Source organism: Lissotriton helveticus, chromosome 3_1 (assembly GCF_964261635.1).
Source record: "Lissotriton helveticus chromosome 3_1, aLisHel1.1, whole genome shotgun sequence".
Classification (NCBI taxonomy): Eukaryota; Metazoa; Chordata; class Amphibia; order Caudata; family Salamandridae; genus Lissotriton; species Lissotriton helveticus.
This window is the reverse complement of record NC_136061.1, coordinates 1,836,208,037-1,836,231,437: the sequence shown is the minus strand read 5'-3', so window position 1 is coordinate 1,836,231,437 and position 23,401 is coordinate 1,836,208,037. Positions and strand designations below refer to the sequence as shown.

The 23,401-nt window shown below is 45.7% G+C and overlaps 1 protein-coding gene across 1 annotated transcript in view; it reads right to left on the bottom strand.

Annotated features, from left to right (window-relative positions):
* The window catches only part of LOC144823881 (mucin-2-like), a 1,553,567-nt gene that overhangs the window by 686,612 nt on the left and 843,554 nt on the right, over positions 1-23,401 (bottom strand). Inside the window, exon 19 of the mRNA XM_078682769.1 lies at positions 18,189-18,289. Within this exon, the coding sequence (XP_078538895.1) occupies positions 18,189-18,289 (101 nt within the window). The remainder of the gene's footprint in view (positions 1-18,188; positions 18,290-23,401) is intronic.

The following is a 23,401-nucleotide window of genomic DNA, read 5'->3' as shown; positions in this document are numbered from 1 at the left end:
GAATGACATACTCTTGCCAAGCATAAATTGAGCCCAAGAGTCAGTGAACAACATCTGTATGGCTTGTAAAAAAGTATAGCAGATGTGCCATCTGACTCGTTTTATTTTTGTTCACTTGGTCAAATGCTTTGGTAAAACTGATGAAACAGATGTTAAAAAGTTATTTTTTATGAATAGCCTCTTCTATTACCATCCATACTACTACCAGATTATCTGGGGTGCTGACCACTGCTTTGAATCCTGTTTGAATGAAGGAAATTTGATTTCCTTTTCAGGCCTTAGAATCTGGTTCAACAAGTAACAAGCAAGCAACGTATTTGGACTCGACATCCAGCAATGCTATTAGCCTGTAGCTGTTACGGCTGGCATAGGAGCCTTCTTTGTACATAGGTTGGTGTGTGGGCCACGTCGCAATGGAGATATATTTTGTGTGTTTAGACAGTTCTTGAATACGTTGTAGAAGAGTTCTGACCAATGCCCACTGTCCTGCTTGAATATTGAGTCTGGCAGTCTGTTTGGACCAGGGGCTTCATTGCCACTGCTTTCCAGATGTAATCCTTTATCCATTTTCAAAGGTATTCTAAGGGCAGAAATGGGGCAACTTCTGTTCTTGGGCTTTTAATTTGATCAGCTCCATGTTCGTCATATAATGTCCTTAAGTCATATATCCTTGCATCTTGAGGTAGATTGTTAGCCAAAACTTTTTTAATTTTTACTGGTACAAGCAATGAAGAGGTCTGGCCATCCCGGATCTTCTTACGATCTTTTATTGCAGAGCTGATTGTTATAGGCCGTCTGGATAGCACAATCTTCAAAAACACTGCATTTCCTATTTCTCTGTCTAAGACCCGCCTCTGCGTCCATAAATATTTTGTGTACCATCTGTTCTGAAATTCAAATTTGCTATTAGCGGAGCGAAAGGCCTTGGCCAATGAAGGTGATTGTTAACTGGGCTTGACGTTATGTCCAGGTGGAAATTTGTTTTTTTACTGCCATATTGTATTCTTTGTAGTAGTTTTCCAATGATTATAATTTATTATGTCTCCCCTTAATGTCCAAGGGATATCTCTGTATCTACATCTACCCCAAGATGGTATGTTCAATTTTGCTGATAATTTCTTTCTTCTTACTGTACTGTATATATCTATTATAATCATGGAGCCGGTCTTTTTGTCCAAAGTCCCAGTTTTCTACCTTTATTGCCAACTTATTGGAAATATTCAGGTTTACATTAATGGCCACATGCATCAAACGATTTTGGAGTCGCAAACGGTGCGAATCGGAAAATTCGGCCGTTTGCGATTCCAAAATCACTTTTTGGTATGCATGAATTTTTTTCTTCTTCAAAAACCGCAATTTTTTGCAATTCTTAAAAATGGGATTGCATTTAAGGAATCACATTTGTGCGATTCCTTAAATGCAATGCATGAATGTTTAAAAAAATGAGAATTTGCAAATAGGAGGAGCAAATTAACACGAGGTTGACCCTCGTGTTAATTTGCGAAATCTTTCAAAAAAGCTCAAAGAAGCATTTTTGAAAGTGTCATGTTACACACACATGTCCTTTGGACATGTGTGTGTGTGAAACTTGCACTTAAAAAACATTTCAAGGGTGCAGAGGGGGGTCCTTTGGACCCCCCTCAGCACCCTTGAAATGCATCAACAAATTGCGATTCGCAAAAAAAAATGTGCAAAAAGGCATTGATTCCTATGGGCCTCTAGGCCCATAGGAATCAATGTAATGCCATTCCTTAATTGCGATTCGCAATTAAGGAATCGCAAATACAGAAAATTAAGAAATCCCATAAACTTTTAAGATTTCTTGATGCATAGGATTTTGCAATTCCTAAATTGCGATTCCTTAATTTTCACAATTTAGGAATCGCAAAATCCTACAATGATGCATGTGGCCGTTCGTGTTTCAAAGGTCTTCATAGTTATGAGGTACATGCAAAATCTACCCGTTAAGTATCCTTTTTCTTGCTTTTATTAAGGGGTGAAATATTTGATGTAGGCCTCTATTGGAAATTCAATCCCATTCTACGTTTACTGAATGCATAGAAACTCATTTGTGTTCAAGTAACAGTCTATTTGTGGGACATGTGCATTTTCTTTATTCCAGCTGCATTTCATACAAGAATGGATGTAGTTGTGTTAGTGCGAGCTGGAGCAATTATTTCTGAGCCATTAGCCGGTCATTTTCTCATTGTGGAGAGCAGCTGGAATCCAGCCCCCATCTTCTATTTCCAATTGATGATCATCTCCCATTTCACAATGTTGACCTTGTGGTTTGTTCTATATTATGAAGCTAGGAAGAGAGTTACTTTTTTTTAGGTCTTGGCTTCAAGACATTCTGTTTACACGCTGTGAGCTAACAGCTTTCCCACAGCATTCTATTGATTTACTGCAGTTTTGCTCTCATTTCCATCATTAGTTTGTGAAGGCCTGCCTACACCATATCCTATCTTTGTGCTTGGCCTGTCCTGGAGCATTGACCAAATACTTGTGTCCATCCGTTGCTCCTTTTTTTAGAGTTACTTTTCATTTTGTGTTCCAGCACTCCACATAAGTGCTTGTGTTTTCTCCTCTGCCCCAGTCTGTTTATTTATTTATTTTATTTAAAACATTTGTAGAGCGCGGCTGACACCTTGCAGGTTTCCTGGCGCTAGTGAATACTCTTTAAACTGAGGAGACTTCATTTGTGTTTGCAGTATTCCACATGAGGGATTAAGTTTTCGTCTTTGCTGCAGTCTGTTTCTTCTCCACCCCACCCTCCCACTTACTGTTTCATAAACTCCCCAAACCACTCCCTCTCAATACCCACCACCCGAGCCCCTACCGCCCTCATTCATGTTGAGCCTGTGAAACTAGAACCAGCTTCTAGTAGAAGAGCAGTGTGATTGTTCCTGCAACCCTCTTGCCATCGAGCTTTATTATTTTCGTTTTATTTTTTCTTTTCCTTGAGGCACCTTTGGTGTGTTTTGCAAGCATTCCCTTCCAGACAGGGAGAGGAGTGGTGGTAGTACTGGTAGTAGGGTGGGTACAGCAGTAGCTAACGAATTGCTTTCAAGTTTCTGTCCTTATTGGCTCTGTTATTGCTAGCTCCCCTTTCCCCCGTAGCTGGCCTCTTCTTTCGCAGTGAACGAAAACAAATGGTCCCGAGGGCACTTAAAATGTATTGGTCACTTCTTGGAATGTCTTCTTTTGCAAAAATATGATCTTCAGTGTGCCCATGTGTACCAACCCCCCAACCAACCTCTCAGCATTAGATCAAAATCCTGTGATTCTGGGCATATCCCTTAATCTCCCTATACTATAAACAATGCTTTGGAACTTGTGTAATGTAACTAGTGCTAATGTAAACCGCTTGTCCTTCAGTTGAGTTTGCTGTATTTACAAACAACTGAAAATGAACTAACAGGTAAAAAAAGCCTTGACATAAGTAAAGGCAAATAGATACCTGTTTCCTGGCTGAGTTTTACTAAATGAAACCAGAAAATCTGGAAAAAAAAGCAGCTTCCTCAATTAAAATGTGAGCCAAATATTTTCTTTTTCAGGAACTTTGGGGCATATTATCAAGGACAGGCGATAAAATTATCGTCGCTTTATCGGCAGGAAACTGCCGCTAAAGCAGCGATAATGGGTTTGATAATATGCCCTTGTGAATTCCCATAGCAGCCCAGGTTAGCACCAGAACCTGGGCTGCTATGGGAATTCACAAGAACATATTATCAAGCCCAATATCACCGCTTTAGCAGCAGTTTCCTGTCGATAAAGCGGCAATAATTTTATCGCCAGTTCTTGATAATATGGCCCTTTATTTTCTTCATTATGGCGTCTTTAAGTGTTTTAAAATATGTGAGCTACATGCAGGTTACAACACAAGCACTGTGGAGGGAGGGAAACTCTGAGGCTGGCACATATCAGTGTAAAGTAAAAAAAAATGATTGTGTCAATTAATAAAAGTTGTTACAAAGAGTTTCCTTTAAAATATCCACAAAACTTGCTTACTACAGTAACCATTATTTTTTTATGTCCTCATACGCCATAAAGGATATTCTCAGAATATAAGGTTCATGCCCCCCCCTACGCAGCGGGGGGCGTCGCCCTAAACCCCGAAGATCTTAATGGATGCTCTTTCTGCAGACACCCAGAGAGAGTACCCACCGGTACCGAAGAATTCAATTCAGTTCCTCTATCTTTCCAGGCCCTTGAACTGATCTTAGAGTGACTCATTCTGCAAAAAGGCATAATCATTGGACAAGATCGTTTACATCCTATCTAGCCATTCAATACAGGGAATCCGAAAATGCTTCCTTCTCTTCCAACCTGCCTTATCTAACTTAAGAGTGTGTTTGATTGCCCTAATCCAATCTAGGTATGATGGTGCAATATTCTTAACCCAAAGTTTGCATATCTCTCTGCGTGCCAAAATAATTAAATAAAGAGATAACTTATTCATATCTTGAGGAAGTTCCTCGTAGTTCGAAAAAATCCCCAAAAAAACAAGTAATACACTAACCTGAATATCAAATTTAAACAGCTCTTTCATACCTTCTTCTACCATAGCCCAGAACTCTCCTAGAGCAGGACAAGTTAAAAACATATGAAGGTCGTCGGCTTTTCCTGGATACACTTTGGGCAATGAGGAATGGGACCCTTAGAAAATGTTGCCAATCTAGCCGGAGACCAGTATTCTCTGTGAAGAGATAAGAGATAATTGCGCTTTAAATTGGCGGGAGAAACTGTAATATAGAGTAAGTCAAAAGATACTTGCCATGTAGTATGCAAGTCGTCATCCGATACTTGGTCTCCCCATAGTTGAGCCGGCAAAGAAAAGTCCCCATCTTCTCCCTCCAAGATGGTCCAATATAGAGTTGATGTTTTTATCCACCTGGGCTTTCTCAGTAAGAGTTCTTCCAGAACTGTCTTAGCGTCAATTTCAGCTGCAATAGCCTGACTCCAACTCTTAATTTGTAAATATTTAAACTTAGATAGATTATTGTCTGTGAGATTGGATATCTCTTCCCAAGTTAGCAGAACCCCTTCGGCATTAATTGCCCCCAAGTTCTTAAATTGGCCTCCAGTAGAGGGGTAATCAATGAGTCTTTGGTCCACTCTGGAGAGCCAGGTGATTCCCAGATCGGAGCAAAAGCAGAGTAATAGGAAATACTCAGTGATCTTCTAACTCTGGCCCAGACGTATGCCATGTCTCTCAGCACCTTTAAACGAACCTTCTTAAAGAAACGCGGTTCCCCAAATTTCAGCAGGAAACCCTGAGCACCTCCTTGTACCCCCGATAACATTATCCTGAACATATCACCTGTTTCCGTCCTCTCTGGAATATCAAATAGCGTTACCCCCGCCTTCATCAACAAGGTCCAAGCATAGGCTTTCATATCTGGAGCACAGAACCCTCCTTTGCTTTTCTTTCTACGAAGCTTCTTCCACGCAATCCTTTTGCCCTTAGAAGCCCATACAAACGAATTCCATTTAGCTTGTATTTTACTTAACTTGGCTTCTTTAAAAGGTAAAGGGATGTTTTGGAACAGGAAAATTAATTTAGGGAGCAGCATCATCTTAATGATATCGACCCTCCCAATTAAATTCAAGGGGAGGAATGACCAACTTCTGAGCGATTCGACAGTTTCTCTCTCAATTTTCATCAAATTTCTATCAGCCACATGTTCTATTTTCGGAGTGATTTGTACCCCCAAATATCTTATTTCCTGTTTTAAAATTGGAATTGGGGTAGAAGTAGTGATATTTCAAGTCATACATTCAGATATGGACTGATTGATCTGATATCCAGAAATTTGTCCAAACTGACCGGCAGCGTTATAAATAGGAGGAATTGCATTAATTGGGTCTGCGGTATATAACATCATGTCATCAGCATAGAGAGAGACTTTTTTTCCCAGCTTTTATATTTAAATGGTACAATGCCCTGTTCTAATCTAAGTTTTTCAGCTAATGATTCTAAATATAAATCAAAAATCAACGGTGAGAGGGGACACCCCTGTCTTGTGCCTCTGTTAATTTTTATGGATGCTGAGAGATTCCCATTTACCAAGACTCTTGCAGTTGGTGCGTGGTAAAATGCCGATATAGATCTACAGTAACCATTATTGATTGCTACAAATCTGATGTACTGCACCCGTAAAACAAATCCTGGAAATGCGGATCATAGATAGTAAAAACACTAAAACCAATAGATTAATTGTGAAAAGAAAAGAAAAAAAAATGAATGGGTACATACATTATTTTTTTTTTTTTAAACAAGGGACTTCCCCTGTGTGGAAACTTCACGCGTCAGGCAAAATCATATACAATTTCCAGATAGAAAAGCGTTCATGACTTATCTATTTCGGAACAAAATTTTCAGAGAGCAGTCTTGAAGTTCTAAAGTGCCATGTGCAATACTTAAACGTTCTTTCACTTTGTTTGCAAATTTGGCGAACCTAGCCAGTTCCATTGGGATTTCCAGGCTGAAAAAAAGTTTCATTGCATCAGTGCATCAGTGCAATTACGCGTCCCATGTTTTAAAAACAATGGCCTCAGTAAAGTGTGACATGCATGTATCAAGCAATGGCATATGCAGACCAAATGAACCATAGATTCCTCATACTGATGACATAATCTGCAGGTGGTGATTGTCAGTGACAAGGCTTGCTTTGGCGAAGGACTGGGCTGGTGGATGAAAACAGCAGGCAGGGAGGCTAACAAAAGAAAGGCTTCTTTTTTATTCCCTATAAATTACAATGGCTTCTTGGAACCCTATTTTATCTGAGTATCTAAATTGTCACTGCATTGTCATGTCTTCTCCATTTTTTACTTCCTGTAAGTGCTGCACATATCCAAGCATGAAAATCATACGTTCCACATGGTAAACAAAGACACTTTTTTGAATTTTGAAGATCATTTTTATATTTTAAACTGCAGTTGGGTGGGCGTGTGCGAAGCAAAGAAGTCCAAAGATCACAGAGTGGATTTAATGAAGTTTCTTTATTTCATGTTCAATGTCCAAAAAAACACTTTACTTTCCAACCAACGTGTTTTGTTCTCCATCAGAGAACTTCATCAGGACTTATTATTAGTAAGGCACCGTTGTGTACGAAGCTTAAAATTATGAATACGTTTTTGCTGGTTCACAAGTGGATAGTCGGTCCTGGATGGAAAGTCTTGATCCTTTGATAGATGCTGGAATATAACACTTGAACAGTAAGAATATGCCCGTCACAATAATAATGCCTCTCTTGTCCGTATTGCGTTCAGCGTGCGGACATAAATATTTATCCTCCGCGCGCTAATGTTTTGGTAAAGAGGCTAGTTTTGTTGCAGGCCTCGGATTGGAAAGAGTTTGGAGATGTTCTGTGGCCCTTCTTCATTGAGCAGAATTTTCGGATAATGTTCCTTTAATGTCTGAGATATTCTAACTGCATCCCTGTTTAGGACAGCTTTGTTGCATAAGGGGTAGAACTTTCCTATAGGGCAATCAGACATGTGGGTTGGACTGACACATCACAGTGTGAACAGTTTTTTTAGCAATGTGTGAGCTGGTTTTATGGCCAAGTGGGCTGTTTTTTACTGTTGATTTCCATGATATATTGACCACGAGCATTTTCCGCAGAAAACACCAATGCATGAAGTCTCCCATACCTTGCAAAATACAAAGACAGCGGCTCTTTACAAGTTAAAAACTGGCCCAATGTGCAAATGTGGGCCACTTTTTTTTAGCTATATCGTTCACTAATGGGGGCCACTTTTATTTTGATGCTCGGACCTATTTTCTGTCCCAGTCCGAACCTGGTTAGCTATAGAATATTATTTGGGGTTTTAGCTGTATTCAGAAGAAGATCAGTTGTTTCTGTTGTTAATTTTTGATTTGGGTGCACACTTTTTACTTTCTGATCCCCCAGGGGCAACGGTGTTGTTGTATTTTTGTGTTCTTTTCGCTCAGTTGAAAATATTAATACATCTTTAAGTTTTCTAGTGGTGGTTTTTGCTCCTGTGTAATGACAGAGCAAGATTCAAAGTGCCTTTGGTTGTTAAGGTTGATTCTGCGGTGTGTTTAATGGATTTTACTTCCTCAACCAATGAGTTTAATATTACTGTGGAAGAGATAATTTTATCTGGGATGGGGGCTGTTGAACTTGGCCCTTTTGGCAGGTTCACCCCGAAACTTTTTGCGTTCTCCTAGCCTGTTTCTGTAACCTGGTGTTGGTGATGTTAGGCCTATGCGCACGTTTTCACTGTGGTCCAGTGTAAAGTGCGTGCGCTCTCTGTGTATGTGTGGTGAGATGGGCCTGCCCTCCCATAGAAATGCATGGGGGATATGTGTGTCCCTGGTAGTTCCTGGTGTGAGAGGATTGCAGGGGCGAGTTTGGTATGTGCGAACTCGCGAGAATAAATGCTGTGCAATGGTGTGCGCAGATTTATTGTGACTGGTGGAGAAATGCCACTTTTAGAAGTTAGCATTTCTGTGTGCAGTGTGATGTGAATTGCCTGTCTGACTTGTGAGTGACAGGATGCTTGTTTCTGGTCCAGAAAAGACATGGCTTGGCAGTTCGGGCTGGACTGTTCCCATGAAGCACAGGGTCAGACGGATTGCATATGTCTATGTCTGAACTGGGGTGGTGGAGTGAGCTAAAACCCCCATCAGTTGACTGGGGGTGTGTGTTTGACTTGCTCAAATGCTCCGTCCATCATCCCCCTTTGGTATTTCTTTGTTTGCCCTAAGTTGGCAGGGTATGCTCAGACGTGAGTCCCTTGCTCACTTTACCACTGGATTCAAGCAAGCCGGGCTGAAGATGGCTGAAATGCCAGAACCCGGTCCTCGGTAGCTAGTTTCCGGTCCAGGGAAGGCATGGCTTGGCAGTTCGGGCTGGACTGTTCCCATGAGGCACAGGGTCAGACTGACTTGCATATGGCCATGCCTAAACTGGGGTGGCAGAGTGGGCAAAAGGATGGTGATGGATTAAACCCAGATCAGTTGACTGGGGGTGAGTGCTTGTATTGTCAGTTCGGGCTGGACTGTTCCCATGAGGCACAGGGTCAGACTGATTTGCATATGGCCATGTCTGAACTGGGGTGGCAGAGTGGGCTAAATAATTGTGATGGATTAAACCCAGATCAGTTGACTGGGGGTGAGTGCTTGTATTGTCAACGCTCCGTCCATCATTTACTTTGGTTTTTCTTTGTTCGCCATAAGTTGGCAGGGTATGCTCAGACGTGAGTCCCTAGCTCACTTTGCCACTGGATTCAAGCAAGCCGGGCGGAAGACGGCTGAAATACCAGAAACCGGTCCTTGGTAGCATGTTTCCGGTCCAGGGAAGGCATGGCTTGGCAGTTTGGTCTGGACTGTTCCAATGAGGCACAGGGTCAGACTGATTTGTATATGGCCATGTCTGAACTGGGGTGGCAGAGTGGGCTAAAGAATGGTGATGGATTAAACCCAGATCAGTTGACTGGGTGTGAGTGCTTGTATTGTCAACACTCCGTCCATCATTTCCTTTGGTTTTTCTTTGTTCGCCATCAGTTGGCAGGGTATGCTCAGACGTGAGTCCCTTGCTCACTTTGCCACTGGATTCAAGCAAGCCAGGCTGAAGACGGCTGAAATGCCAGAAACCGGTCCTTGGTAGCTTGTTTCCGGTCCAGGGAAGGCATGGCTTGGCAGTTCGGGCTGGACTGTTCCCATGAGGCACGGGGTCAGACTGATTTGCATATGGCCATGTCTGAACTGGGGTGGCAGAGTGGGCTAAATAATGGTGATGGATTAAACCCTAGATCAGTTGACTGGGGGTGAGTGCTTGTATTGTCAACGCTCCGTCCATTATTTCCTTTGGTTTTTCTTTGTTCGCCATAAGTTGGCAGGGTATGCTCAGACGTGAGTCCCTTGCTCACTTTGCCACTGGATTCAAGCAAGCCGGGCTGAAGACGGCTGAAATGCCAGAAACCGGTCCTCGGTAGCTTGTTTCCGGTCCAGGGAAGGCATGGCTTGGCAGTTCGGGCTGGACTGTTCCCATGAGGCACAGGGTCAGACTGATTTGCATATGGCCATGTCTAAACTGGGGTGGCAGAGTGGGCAAAAGAATGGTGATGGATTAAACCCAGATCAGTTGACTGGGGGTGAGTCCTTGTATTGTGAATGCTCCGTCCATCATTTCCTTTGGTTTTTCTTTGATTTGCATATAGCCAAGTATGAACTGGGATGGTGGAGTGAGCTAAAGAAGGATGATGGATTAAACCCAGATCAGTTGACTGGGGGTGAGTGTTTAATTTGCTCAAACACTCCGTCCATCATCCCCCTTCGGTATCACTGGAATTATGCGGCAGGTAAGGCCAAATTATGCAGCAAGGTTGACTCTATTGTGCGCACGAAAAGGCAAACTATGCAGCGTTATGCGGCACATTCTTTAATTGTAATACTTTGTTATATTGCCATTTTCTCTCTTGTTACCACTGCCTGGTCATTGGTTGCACCTCTATAGTACAAATTAAACACTCAAATATAGCAATAACCAACAGAAAGGTGGCCAGTCAAGATTTGCATGGGGCCTCCAACCAGGCCCGGACTGGCCGTTGCGGGCACCGGGCAATCCCCCGGTGCGCCGCAAGGGTGGGGGCTGGTTTCGGGCCCCTGGGGCCGTTTTTGTTACATGGTCGTTTTCGCAGCATAGCTACAAAACCGGCCCTGTAACAAAAACGGCCGAAAAACGGCCACGGCAAAGAGCTCGGCGACACCCCCAACCCCAGGGGGAGGGCGGCCGAGCACTTTGTCATGGACGGTTTTGCTTCCCAGTCTGGCCCTGCCTCCAACTTCATGGCAACACACGTTGCTGCGCTTTTAGAAACTTTTTAACCCTTTGAGCTAGAAACAGCGGTTTTGTTTCCTAAAATAGATTATGCAGCAGATGATGGATTTTGTGGCAAATGCAGCATATCTATAATTATGCGAAAAGGCAGTGGCAACATACTGCATAATTCCAATGGCCCTGATTCTAGCTACTCTTGAGCTGCAATTAATTAAATACCATTAGCTGGTTAAGGCGGTTTAAAGAAGCAAAACTTCTGTGGTTAACACAGCTTGATCTTCAAATATCTTGATGTGCTTATAATGAATCATAGAAACAGTGCATTTAATTCATGCCACATTATGTTATTTGTTTTATTGGAGCTGCACGCCATGATAGGAAGAATGCGATCTGATTGGCAAGTGGAGTCTCCTTGCTTCATCCCATATCCGCTGCACACCACCAGGTAAACCTTATCAAACAGTAAAAGTGATAAAGTTCAAATGACTGTATGTATTCATGTATTTATTTTATATTTAAATTGGTAGAATCTAAAGATGTCGTGCCAGGAACAGTAAAATCATAAGTTTTGTTTTCCTCATTCCATTTAATTTAAGCAAATGTAATTTGTTTGTTTTTTATTGATATGAAGTGTTTATTACCCGTTATCATGACCAGATCCCTAGGAATATGCAAACAACTGATGGTTATCACAGTATGGCTGCTATCTCACGCTTACACTTAATAGGTTGCAGCATCAAGTAAATCTTACAATGCAAAAGTGATAGTGGTAAAATCAGTCTGAGCCGCCAAAGTCAAATCAACTTGATTATTTTGATTTTGTTCTGTATTGGCGATCACCTGAATTTTATCTTTGGCACCCATGATGTTCCTAAAATAATGTATCAGGACTGTAATAGTCATTTCTCTAAAACAACCAGTAGGCTGAGCATCACTCCAAGTGACATTTCCCTATTATCAGCTGCTCCCATTAGTTGCTCTTTGATCTGCTGCAAAGGCTTATTTCTTACACCTAATGTAAAATACCAATTTCCTAGGATGACAGTGTGCTCCAGTTGTTTAGATAATGCCGTTGCACATCACCTTATTTTTTTTATCATAAAGACCCAGTGGTGACGCCTCCAATTTTTGGGTGATGGGCAACGTGAGTGCAGAGGGACGGGAGAGGGGGGTGAGAAGTAAATCATTTTTAAAACGTACCTGTTCCTGCGGTGACCGCTTCTGGGCTCTTCTTCCGACGCAGGTCACTCTGCCAAGGTTCTCATGGGGCAATCACAATCCTGCTTTCATGCTGGTAATACCAGCATGAGAGCAGCACTGTGATTGGCCTGAGCGGGCTGACTTGACGCTCACTCTGACCCAGGGAGCCCGCAGCTTTCTACAGTCCGGCGGTACAACACAGGTAGGTTGGAGAAACAAACACACATATGTAGTGTTGCGCTAGGCTGGGCCCTTATGTAGATCTGCTAGCGCGGGGGTGGAGGCACGCAGCACACACCAGTAAGCCTCACACCAGTTACCAGTCGGAAGTGACGTGCCCGAGCGCACGCCTTCCTTTTATTACTTCCCCGCAGGCCACGCCTGGCCTGCGGATGCATGAATGCGTACGTGCATAATCTAGAGTGCTAACAGCACTACATCCCTATCCAACTTTACAAACTTTTTATATACTTCTCACAAAATGTTCCAGAATAGGGTGATCAGTCTATCATAGTCTCAAACAACAATACTGTACTTGCGTGTCCCTTGTTGACGACCTCAGGGACTCAGCTGACAGGCATAGTCCTTTAGCCTCTGACTTGGGGGTGGATTGGGCCGTAAGTTGTATCGCAGGGTTTGACTTCGACCAGGTTCCCGATGGTGGGGGGTGATCCTGGTGGGGGCTTGCGTCGTTGGGGATCCACCTTCTGGTTCCGGCAAACCTTCTTGTGTCCCTGCTGGCGAGTTGTTTCCATCCTCTTGAGTCAGGACCCTGGGCGATGCCTCAGTATTTTCCAGCACTTCCGAGTTGTTCATCAGTCCCGGGGGTACTACTTTGAACCACGAGGTGTTCCTTGACACTTCTTCTCCTTCCTTACGCGCGGTCACCATGGTTCCCTTCGTGGCTGTCACAGTCCACGGTCCCGGCTCGTAGGGCGTCTGGAACTTCCCTCCAGGACGTCTGCTCCGTATGACCACTTGGTCTCCCTGGCGCAGCCGTCGTGTGGTCGCTCTCCGACGCAGACTTGTTCGCCAGTTGTTCTGTCGCCTCTGCTCCTGGGTCCCCTCTGTGTCATTCGGGGTTGGTATTGTCCCCGGGACAGTGGGGAGGAGATCCCTGTGTTGTCCTTGGAACATGAGTGCCCACGGGCTTCTCTGTGTGGTGCAGTGAGGGGTCCCTCTATATTCCCGTAGGAAATCATGCAGTCTCTGTTCAGGGTCTGCCTGTTCTACCATCGCTATCCGAAAGGTCTTATTTAGAGTTCGCATAAATCTTTCGGCCTCTCCATTTGCTTGCGGCCATTGAGGTGTTATGCGCCGGTGCGTGATGCCTCTGGCCTTCAGGAAGGTGGCAAATTCTGCTCCCTGGAATGGTGGTCCGTTATCGCTTTTCAATTCTTCCGGGTAGCCAAACATGGAGAACAATTTCTCTAAGGCGGGTCCTACATGTGAGAATGCCGTGGAGTCGATTCTTTCAACGAACGGGTACTTTGAGTATGAATCGATGGCCACTAGCGTGTGTCTTTCTCCCGGGAAACTCCCGAAGTCCACACTTATTTTGGTCCATGGTGTTGTGCAGGCCTCCTCCGTGATGATCGGGGCCGGCCTCTCCGGATCACCTGTTAGTTGGCAGGATAAGCAGTTTTTCACATAGTCCTCAACCATGGTCTCCAGCTCGGGAAACCACACCTTCTCCCGCATGCGGGCCTTCATCTTCGTGGTGCCTTGGTGGCCGCCGTGGGCAAGCTGCGTAGCTCGATGTCGCAGGCATTGTGGTACCACCAGTCGCGTCCCCCTAAGCAGCACGCCATCATCAGTGGCACTGAGTTCATGACGGACGTGCCAGAACTTAGTGAGGGTCTCCTTGTCCGCTGCCGTCCAGGTGTCGGGGGGGGTGTAGGTAGTTGGCCCATGTGCCTTCCTGGATAGCTCGAAGTGATCTCATGTACGGGCTGTCATCGGCGGCCGCTTCTTTGATCTCATCGATGGTCATGCACAGGGGGCAGGATGTGAGTGCTACCCATCGGGCATACTCCTCGCAGTCGTCATCGAAGGAGGATAGTTCCTGGGGTAGTGGATGGCGTGACAGATAGTCCGCCGAGTTCTTGGCTCCTGGCCGATACACCACCTCCATTCCATACGATTGTAGCTGGATCACCCATCTTTCAATGCGTGGCGGTGGATGCGGGGCTGTGCCCTTGAAGAGGTGTACTAGGGGTTGGTGATCTGTAACCATGACGAATGGGTGGCCTTGGAGGTAAAGGTGAAAATGGCTGCAGGCCCACTTGATCGCCAGGGCTTCTCGCTCTATTTGGGCATACCTGGTCTCGGTGGGGGTCAAAGCCTTGCTGGCGAACGCTAGAGCCGTCCATTGTCCGGGCTCGTGCTCCTGGGTCAGGACTGCTCCCAGGCCTACCGGGCTGGCGTCGACAATGACCTCGGTGCGTTTCCCCGGATCGAAGTAGGACAATGTTGCATTTTCCAGTAGGGCATCCTTGATGCTCCGGAATGCTTCATTTTCTTTGGTGCCCCACTGCCATACAACATCTGTTTTGGTGAGGGCTCGTAGGGGTTCGCTCTTTGTGGCTAGACCCGGTATGAACCGGCCACAATATGTGGCCATCCCAAGGAAGCTTCTCACCTTCGTCGGCGACTTGGGCGCTAGCGCATCTTTAATGGACTTGGACTTTCTCGGGTCGACCTGAATTCCCTCCTGATTGAATATGTAGCCAAAGAGTTCGATAGATGATCGAAAGAATTGACATTTGTCCTTGTGGAGTGTCGCTCCGTGTGTACTCAGTCTCTTCAGGACGTTCCGCAGGTGCTTGTAATGGTCAGATGCGGTGGATGAGTGGATTAGGATGTCATCGCTGACATTAATGACTCCTGGCAGCCCAGATAGGGGTTCTCTAATGGTGTTTTGGACACCTCGGCTGCTGATGATATGCCGAAGTTGAGGCGTTTATAGCGCCTGAGGCCGAGGTGGGTGCTGAATGTGGTGATGAATCGGCTCTCCTCCGCAAGGGGCAGCTGATGGTACCCTGCATTAAGGTCAATTTTGGAGAACCATTTCGATCCATTCACGTCGGCCACGATGTCGTCCATTGTGGGCGTCAGGTGTCTCTCTCTCCGGATGGCTGTGTTTGGTAGTCGCATATCGATGCATAGACGGATTTCGCCCGGCGGCTTTGGCTTTTCGACTATGACCATGGGTGACACCCATGGGGTGGGTCCCGTCACTTTTTCAATTACCCCAAGGTTCTCCAACTTCTCCAGTTCTTTCTCCACTAGGGGTCGGAGGTGGAATGGTATCCGGCGGTGGCGCAAAGCTGTGGGGGAGACCGATTTGTCGATGTGGAGTTTGATTGGGTCGCATTTGATGCACCCTAGTCCCTTGAACAATTCGGGGAAACGCTCCAGCAACTCGTCCACTTGGTTGGCTCGGATCCGGTTGGCAAAAGCTATGAATTTCAGATCCTCTGCCGTGTGGCTACTCAGGAGGGTATCAGCCTCCCGGCTGATGATGTGAATGGTTGCCGTTACCTCCTCCTCATCTGCCCGAACTGGTATCACGATCTTCCCCTTGAGAGGTAGGGGTGTATCCGCGCCATATGCGAAAATCCTCGTTTTGGACGGTAAGACCTCGGGGCGGGGACGCAGCTTGTTGAACTGTTGGAGTCCCATCACGTTCACGGTGGCCCCCGTGTTGATGATCGCCTTCACTTCGTTCAGTCCCATTTGCACCACGCATGTTGGCTGTGGTCTGTCCATAGCCGCGTGTGGTTCATGGCCGCAGTATCCACAGCGGGCTTGAGGCGATTTTTTCCGATATCCTTTCGGTGCCAGACCACGTGTCCGAGGCCGCACAGCATCCGCGCGTTCTATCTTGATGCTTTCCGCCTTGATCGGGGTTTTGTGTAGGGCCTGTTCCATGGCCGTCGCTCTGACATCTGAGAGTTCGTGGGATCTGGCCAAGATAAGGATATCCTCCAAGGAGATTCCAGGCTTTCGGAGAATCTGGCCCCTCAATGTCTTATCCCGGCACCCCTGAATCAATTGCCTCCTTATGGCTCTGGGTTGATCTTCGTCGGTGGAGCTGGCCAGCTCCCTGACGCGTGTGTGGAATTGGTCCATAGTTTCTCCGTCTCGCTGACGTGCCTGTCCCAACTTGAATACCTCGAAGTCCACGTTCAATTGGGGATCAAAGTGTCCGTTGAGAGCGGCAACTGCGGCAGCGTAGCTAGCCGCCGTACCCGTGTTGGGGAGATGTTTGAAGAGCCTGAAAATTTCATCCCCTGCGTAGTGGAGTAGTAGGGATCGTTTCACTGCGTCGTCCGTCTCACGCGTGACCACAAAGTAGTTCTCCAGTCTTTCTAGCCAGATCTTCCATCGAGGTGAGGCCGTGGACGGGTCAACTGCCTCACTGAATGGCGGCAGAACCCCGGCTGCGGCGTGCTGGAAGGGGATGTTAATGACAGGCGCTGCACCGTCTCCGTCCCCCATGGTGTCAACTCCCAACTAGGGTGGTGGTGTCTTCAGATCTGGACAGTCCCTTCGGGGGTGCGCAGCAGCACTTGTACCTGTGCAAGGATCCGCACCGTCCGCTCTCCACGTGTCTCGGCTTCCTCCTGCGTCACGTGCGCCGTGTCTGGCTGGGCGCGGGAAGGTCAGGACCGCTCCGGATGAATCTCCAGGACTTTCAGGCGGTGGCAGCAGTCCCTCCAGGCGTCGTCACACTCCCTCGGGCCGCAGCAAGCCCAAAACCCGTTGCACGCGAGATGCGTGAGGATCAGCAGGGTGTTTTCCCGCTCTCACGCGAAATGCGTGAGGTTTGGCAGGGTGCCGGCGTCACGTACCACGCAAGATGCGTGAGGTTCGGCAAGGCGTCGCAAAACCCCGGGCCGGGACGCCGCAGGAACCAGCCGACGGCTCGCACTCTCACCGGAGGGCAGCCACAGGAGGTGGGGTCGCGCCCCAGTAGGCAGGCAGGGCAGCAGCAGGGAGGAGTGCTCCAGAAGCAGTGGGCTCTCAGGGCATGAGCCAGTGCACACGCGATCGGCGTCGCGGAACGGGAGCGGGCAGCTCCGTAGGATGCAGGTGCACGGGCGAGGGTTGGGATCCACCCTCGTTGCCAGTGTAGTGTTGCGCTAGGCTGGGCCCTTATGTAGATCTGCTAGCGCGGGGGTGGAGGCGCGCAGCACACACCAGTAAGCCTCACACCAGTTACCAGTCGGAAGTGACGTGCCCGAGCGCACGCCTTCCTTTTATTACTTCCCCGCAGGCCACGCCTGGCCTGCGGATGCATGAATGCGTACGTACATAATCTAGAGTGCTAACAGCACTACAACATATGCACTTGCAAGTGCCCAAACACTACTCCCTGACTACGATGCTCGGCAGGATGGTTCTGCCCTAACCTCTTGTGGGAGTAATGAAAAAAAATGGTAATAAAGAGGTTTTATTTACATTTAATTTTTTCAGTGGGGCAACACTTCTCCGCCATGACAGAGGAGCTATCCCAGTACAGACCAGTGCACTGGCTTTCAATGTGTTTGTACAAGATATTTTTGGAGGATGTGAGTAAAATGCGAGCGCACATCCGTAGTTCATGCTGATGTTTTTCTCTACAACAAGAGTTTGTTCATTTTCCAAAACGGTTGTGAGCTTGTTCTATGTTCTTAAATTTACACTGCTCTGCAAGCATTTCTCATTGATGTACAAACTCAGTTTATAGATTGGCACTGGGAGATCAACTGTGGTGTCTTTTTTTTCCTGTAGAGAAGGCAAATGTGTTGTTCTTTAAAAAAAATAGTGCGAGTATATTTGACAACATATAGGTTTTAGTTAATTGTCTAATTTTATGGTTTTGCAGCTCTGTTTGATAGCTGCTCATGAATCTTTTTAATGCCCAAATATGGAGCGATCAGAGAATAAAAAGGTACAGACTTTACAAGCCATCAACATCCTATTCCCATTGCTTTTATAATTAGACTATGGAGCTTGTAATTGATTCAGGATTCGTATTTTCATAATTTCTTATTCTAAAATTAATATGGTATTATTCTTTCTTGGATTACTCTGGGCAAGCTTTGTCTCTTTCATCGAAGGGCGGAAGCACGTACCCAAAACCACTAAAATGTCTGCCTCTGACAGAAACATGGAAGCTGTACTTACACAAATCACATCCAAGTTCTGGCATCTTTTCTGACATTCGAATCCTGGTTTGCCTTCAGGTGCACTGGAACAGTCGAAGTAGAATTTAGGAGAGTTGCAATCTAGGAAGAAATATACATTGCACATGAATTAATTACATTATGTAATGGCTCAAAGTGTAGAAATTACCTTCATGTACTGTTATTGGACTTAGCCCTCTTTGCAGGGTCATCCCTAAACTGTTTGCCTTCTGTCTCCAGTTGTCATACTCCGTTTTTGTGTGCTTTACTAGTGCTAAAGTGATTGTGCTCTCTCCCTCAAATGTGGTAAAATGTACATACATTATTGTCACATTCATTTACGTGTAAACCCCTAGTAAGTGGTATTACATGTACCCAGGGACTGTAATTCAAATGCTTCTAGTGGGCCTGCAGCACATAGTGTGCCACCCACTTAAATAGCTCTTTTAAAAATGTCTCAGGACTGCCATTGCAGGCGTTATGTGCAGTTTTAAACTGCCATTTTGACCTGGCAAAATAAACCTTTAGTGGTGGCTGCCACCAAGTATCACAGAGGGTGCAGGGGGATGGGATAGGAAAATAAATTAAAAACTTGACTTACTTTGCTCCCAGACCGAGGCCTAGTTTCACGTCGTCCTCTTCTGTTCCTGCTTGAAGCAGGAAGCACAAACAGGTCCCCACAGCCAATCACAAAGCTGCAATGCAGCATTGTGATTTGTCTAAGCGCTGTGGTTCGGCACTCAGACAAGCAGTGGGAGCATGTGCATGCTCCTCACCTGGCTGTGCATTGCAGCCTGGTGGGGACCATGCAAAGGGAGCATGACTGTTTGTCCGGGCCAAGACGAATGACCAAGCAGTCAGTCATTTCTACTTTAGTGCCCACCACTTCTCCCGTTACCGGCTGTGAAACAATCAAGCTCCACCCCGCAAACCGGAAAAATAAAAGGATAATTAACTAGTGTTATCATTTTATTTGTATTTTATCCACTGCTCAAAATGCCACCACTGTAAACCTTTTGTCAGGCTAAAACCTTCCTTTTCAACACATATAAGTCACCCACTAATGTGCTTCTCTGCTGCAAGAAGGACTACAACTCTGCTGCCCCGCTACTCTGCTGCCCTCCTTGCTGCCTGGGTGAGAAGGACTGGACCTGCATCTTGAACCCAGGACATTCAAAGTGAACCAAGGCCTAGTTTTCTGTACTCCTGATCAGAAACCTTAGGGGTAGGAAATGTGACAACCAACTTGAACCCTTGTACCTAGAGTCTGCCTGCCCATGACCCTGGGAACCAGGCATGAAGGTGCTCTGCCAGTACAGCTGTGGTCTCCATTTGACCAGCAAGAAGCAACATGAAGCAATGCCAGCCTCATGATTGCAGAGTGATGCAAAACTTTGAGGCACTGCTGCCAGCTTCATCAGAACTGACACTGAGCAAAGCAAAGCCCCACAAAGCTGCACACAACAGCTTCATTAGAACCAGCACTGGACGAGGCGGAGCCTTATAAAGCATCACTATGCAGGCTGCACACCAAGTGCATAAGGTGCTTTGTTCAGCATGCATAACCTTGTCCCTATATCCGGCCCACGGTCTAGCACAGTCAGCCTGCACTTTTGACTTTGTCCCGGTCTGGTGTGCCCAATAACCACAGTTGGAACTTTGTACGTCTTAGCACTATTTTTACCAAGGTCTTCAAAATTGTATATCTCTGGTTATACTAATGAAGTTTTTTTAAATTTTGGTCTCAAACAATTCTTTAAATTGTTTAATTAGCCTGGGATTTTTATTGTTTTCTGTTTTCCCTTAATTACTATTTGAAGTGCTTTCTTTCACACCTGAATGGGCCTGGTCTGCAAAGGACAATGCTGTCTCCACCTCCTGCCAGGAAGCTGCACCAGAGAGGACAGAATTGGTTTTGGCTGGGCAAAGAGTGTCTCTGCCTCTGAAAACAAAGGATTTCGTATTATAAAAAGAGTGCCGTGACCCAGGCTTTAAGATCATTTCTGGGATTCAGGAGGAACCTTTGTCAAGGGAAAGAGTTGGAGAGACTGAGGAGAAGGACTGCCCTTTCACAGTGTGCTGTCTGGGGTTGGCCTGCAGTGGCTGTTTCTGCCAAGGAATGGACAAGGACTTTGCTCTCTGCTCTGTCCCCTGCTTGAGGAAGATCTCCAAGGGCTTGAAGTAGAGCTTGCCTTCTGTTATTGGTGTCTCAGGGATACACAGACTTCACTCCCACCTCGCCTGAACTCCCTTGCTGAGAGTTCTGACCTACCAAGAGGTGTCTGCTGCTGTTCTGGGCCTCTGGAGGTTGTTCCTGCTGTTGGGAGCTGGAAAAGTCACACAACGAGGAGAAGCGTGACGCATCCATACCTGTTTCCTACGCATTGCCAAAGAAACCAACGGAGGGCCAGCCCACGGCTTGAGAAATCGCTGCACTCCGCAGTGAGTGCACTGATCTACGAAGGCCAAGATCACCGCACCGATTCCAACATAGGCCCTGATGCGCGGCTGCAAGAACCAAAACATTGAGGGACTGCGGCTGAAGAAATCAGCGCTTGTGCTGCTGCCCCTGCTTCAAAAACAGACGCATTTCTGATTCTCATGCATTGCACCCAGGAGCCAAGTCCACAATGATGCTGGGGCCGCCGTTAGAAATTAACACATCACCTTGGCGAACAGTAAGAAACCGACGCATCACCTCCCCTTCAGTAAGGAACCGGTGCATCACCTCCCCTGGATTAAGGAACCAATGCATCACCTTCCCTGCATGTAAGGAACCTACGCATCACATTCCCTATGGCTGTTCTTGCTTTTGATTTTGACGCATCCAAGGTACTTTGTGTTGAAAGTGTTGCATCTGCAATTTGTTTTAAACAGAACTGTTTCTACCTTTTGAAAGCCATATTTTTCTTATGTATTGTAGATTTTTGTTGTTTGAATCTTGTTTGGTTTAGATAAAGATTACTTATTTTTCTAAACTGGTGCAGTGTTTATTTGTGGTGTTTCTACTGTGTTACTGTATGTGTGCACAAATGCTTTACACACTGCCTCTGAGATAAGCCTGTCTGCATGTGTCAAGCTTCCAAGGGGGTGAGCAGGTTTAATTTTAGAAGGGTATACCCTTTATTTACTATGACTAGGAAGAAGGGTCCCTACTTGGACACCGGTGCAAACCATTGCCAACTAGAGACCGCCATTTCTATCAGGACTCAAAGCAAAACCTGTTTAATCCTTCAGCCTACTAATGGAATTAAAGTTAACCTTGAAACCAAACAGTGCAGATAAATAATAAAATATAATGTTATCAATATTTATGAAGATTATTTTTCCAATTGCTTATTTCTGTCAAAAGAAGAAGAGAGTTTAATTTAAACCTGGGCTTGCTACAGCAAGAATCATAGAGAGATGAAATGTATTTATCATTAATCACAATCTATAGGTAAATATTGGACTTAATTCACAAACATAAATGTATGCTTTTGTGTAAGTTTATTTTTTGTAGCACCTAGGTGACATTAAAGATGTTTTAGAGGACAAAGGAAGGATGATAAAAGGAAATATTTATGTAGCTGTAAAGGGCCTCACCATTCTGGGTGGTTTCATTCGGGGCTTTTTTGAATGATTCTAAGATCAGATGCTAAGTAGCAGATTCTAGTGTTCAATGTGATTATGTGGCTTCGGAATAGAGTCGTAAATTTCCTGAAGTCTTCAGTGATGAGCTTGGTAGAAATTGAGGGTGTAAACAGAATTAGGATTTAGAAGAGTGCAGTACCTGTAAAGCATAAGCTTAGAGGAATGTCCTTTAGTGTCAGGAATGACCTTGAGAAGGTTGAGTTAAGCGTTTGTGTGAAAGAGGAATTATGGATACTGGTAAGTCATCCTTGTGGCCCTCTCCTTTCATGGTTGTGGGCATTGGTGTGGACACTTATGTGGTTGTGTAGAGCTGAGGTTGCTTCATAAAGAAATATGGTTAGACTCACATCCCTTACCCAAAATCAAAGATTTGTTTGCATGCACTGCAGGAGCTAATTTGTTCTTTAAGCTCGATCTTGCTTCTGACTACCATTAGGTGGAACTTTACCCCAATTCAAGACATCTCACAACATTTGTTTCGCGCTCTGGGATTTTTTAATTCTGCTGCATACTGTTTGGTCTTGCATCCACGTTTCGGGGAGTTATGTTTAACATTCTGAAAGACGTGGATGGGGTTTTGGTATTCCAGGATGATGTTCTGGTTTTTGCAGGGGATGAGGTGGGCCATACTGCTATTTTATTCTCTCTTTGAATTACTTAGGGGTAGAAAGACTACAACTAGGCTGTAAGGTCAGGTCAGTGAATACCCAGTCAGACGATGTCCAATGTGTGGTCCTTGAGTGGCCAAATGCTTTTAAATTAGCGCTGGTCAATGTATATTCTAGACCTATTAATGTCACGAGTGAGTCAGGAACGATTGAGGAACTGTCCTTATTTTTTAATACCATTCCCCGTGATACTCTGCTTGTGGTTGGAGGAGACCTCAACTGCCATTTTGAGCCGCTGGCTGGCTTGAAGGATGGGGCTCTAGCAGAGAAGAATGAATATTGGTTAATACCGGCCACTGCGGCACCTCTGCCGAGGTCATGGACGCCCTTGGCTGTCCAAATCACGGCGCTTACACTTAAACACTCGATTAGGGCCTGTAATGTCCAGGTGCAAGCCGACATCCCGCCTAGGTGTACATTTAATAGGCCTGGACAGGAGTCGCGGTTGGACTATATACTGTTAAGGACTAGTTTGTGGCCCAAAGTCATCGACTTTTAGGTAAATGATAGAGTGGACAGCGACCACAATGCGCTGGTCCTGGAGCTGTCTCTCCCTGGTGTAGGAAAGGATATATATAATGCCAATGTTGACCACGAAACAGGGACGACTCTAGTGAATGACAGACAGGTGGGATAATTTAGTAACTCACCCTGAGGATCTTTGCAGATTAAATGCGCGGGTTGTGCCTGTATTGGAAGATGTTGGGGCTCTTCTTAAGCAATCCCACTCCCCAGACTGGTGTAATAAGCTTCTACATGGGGACTTAGAAGGCTCACTGGCTGAGATGTTCAACCCCCGAGTGACCAAGAGGATTCCCAGGGATAACAAAACATCCTGGTCCAATGCCACATGTAGAAAGGCAAACGCGGAGTTACTCCTGGCCGTGAAACAAGACAACAACAAGACACAAAT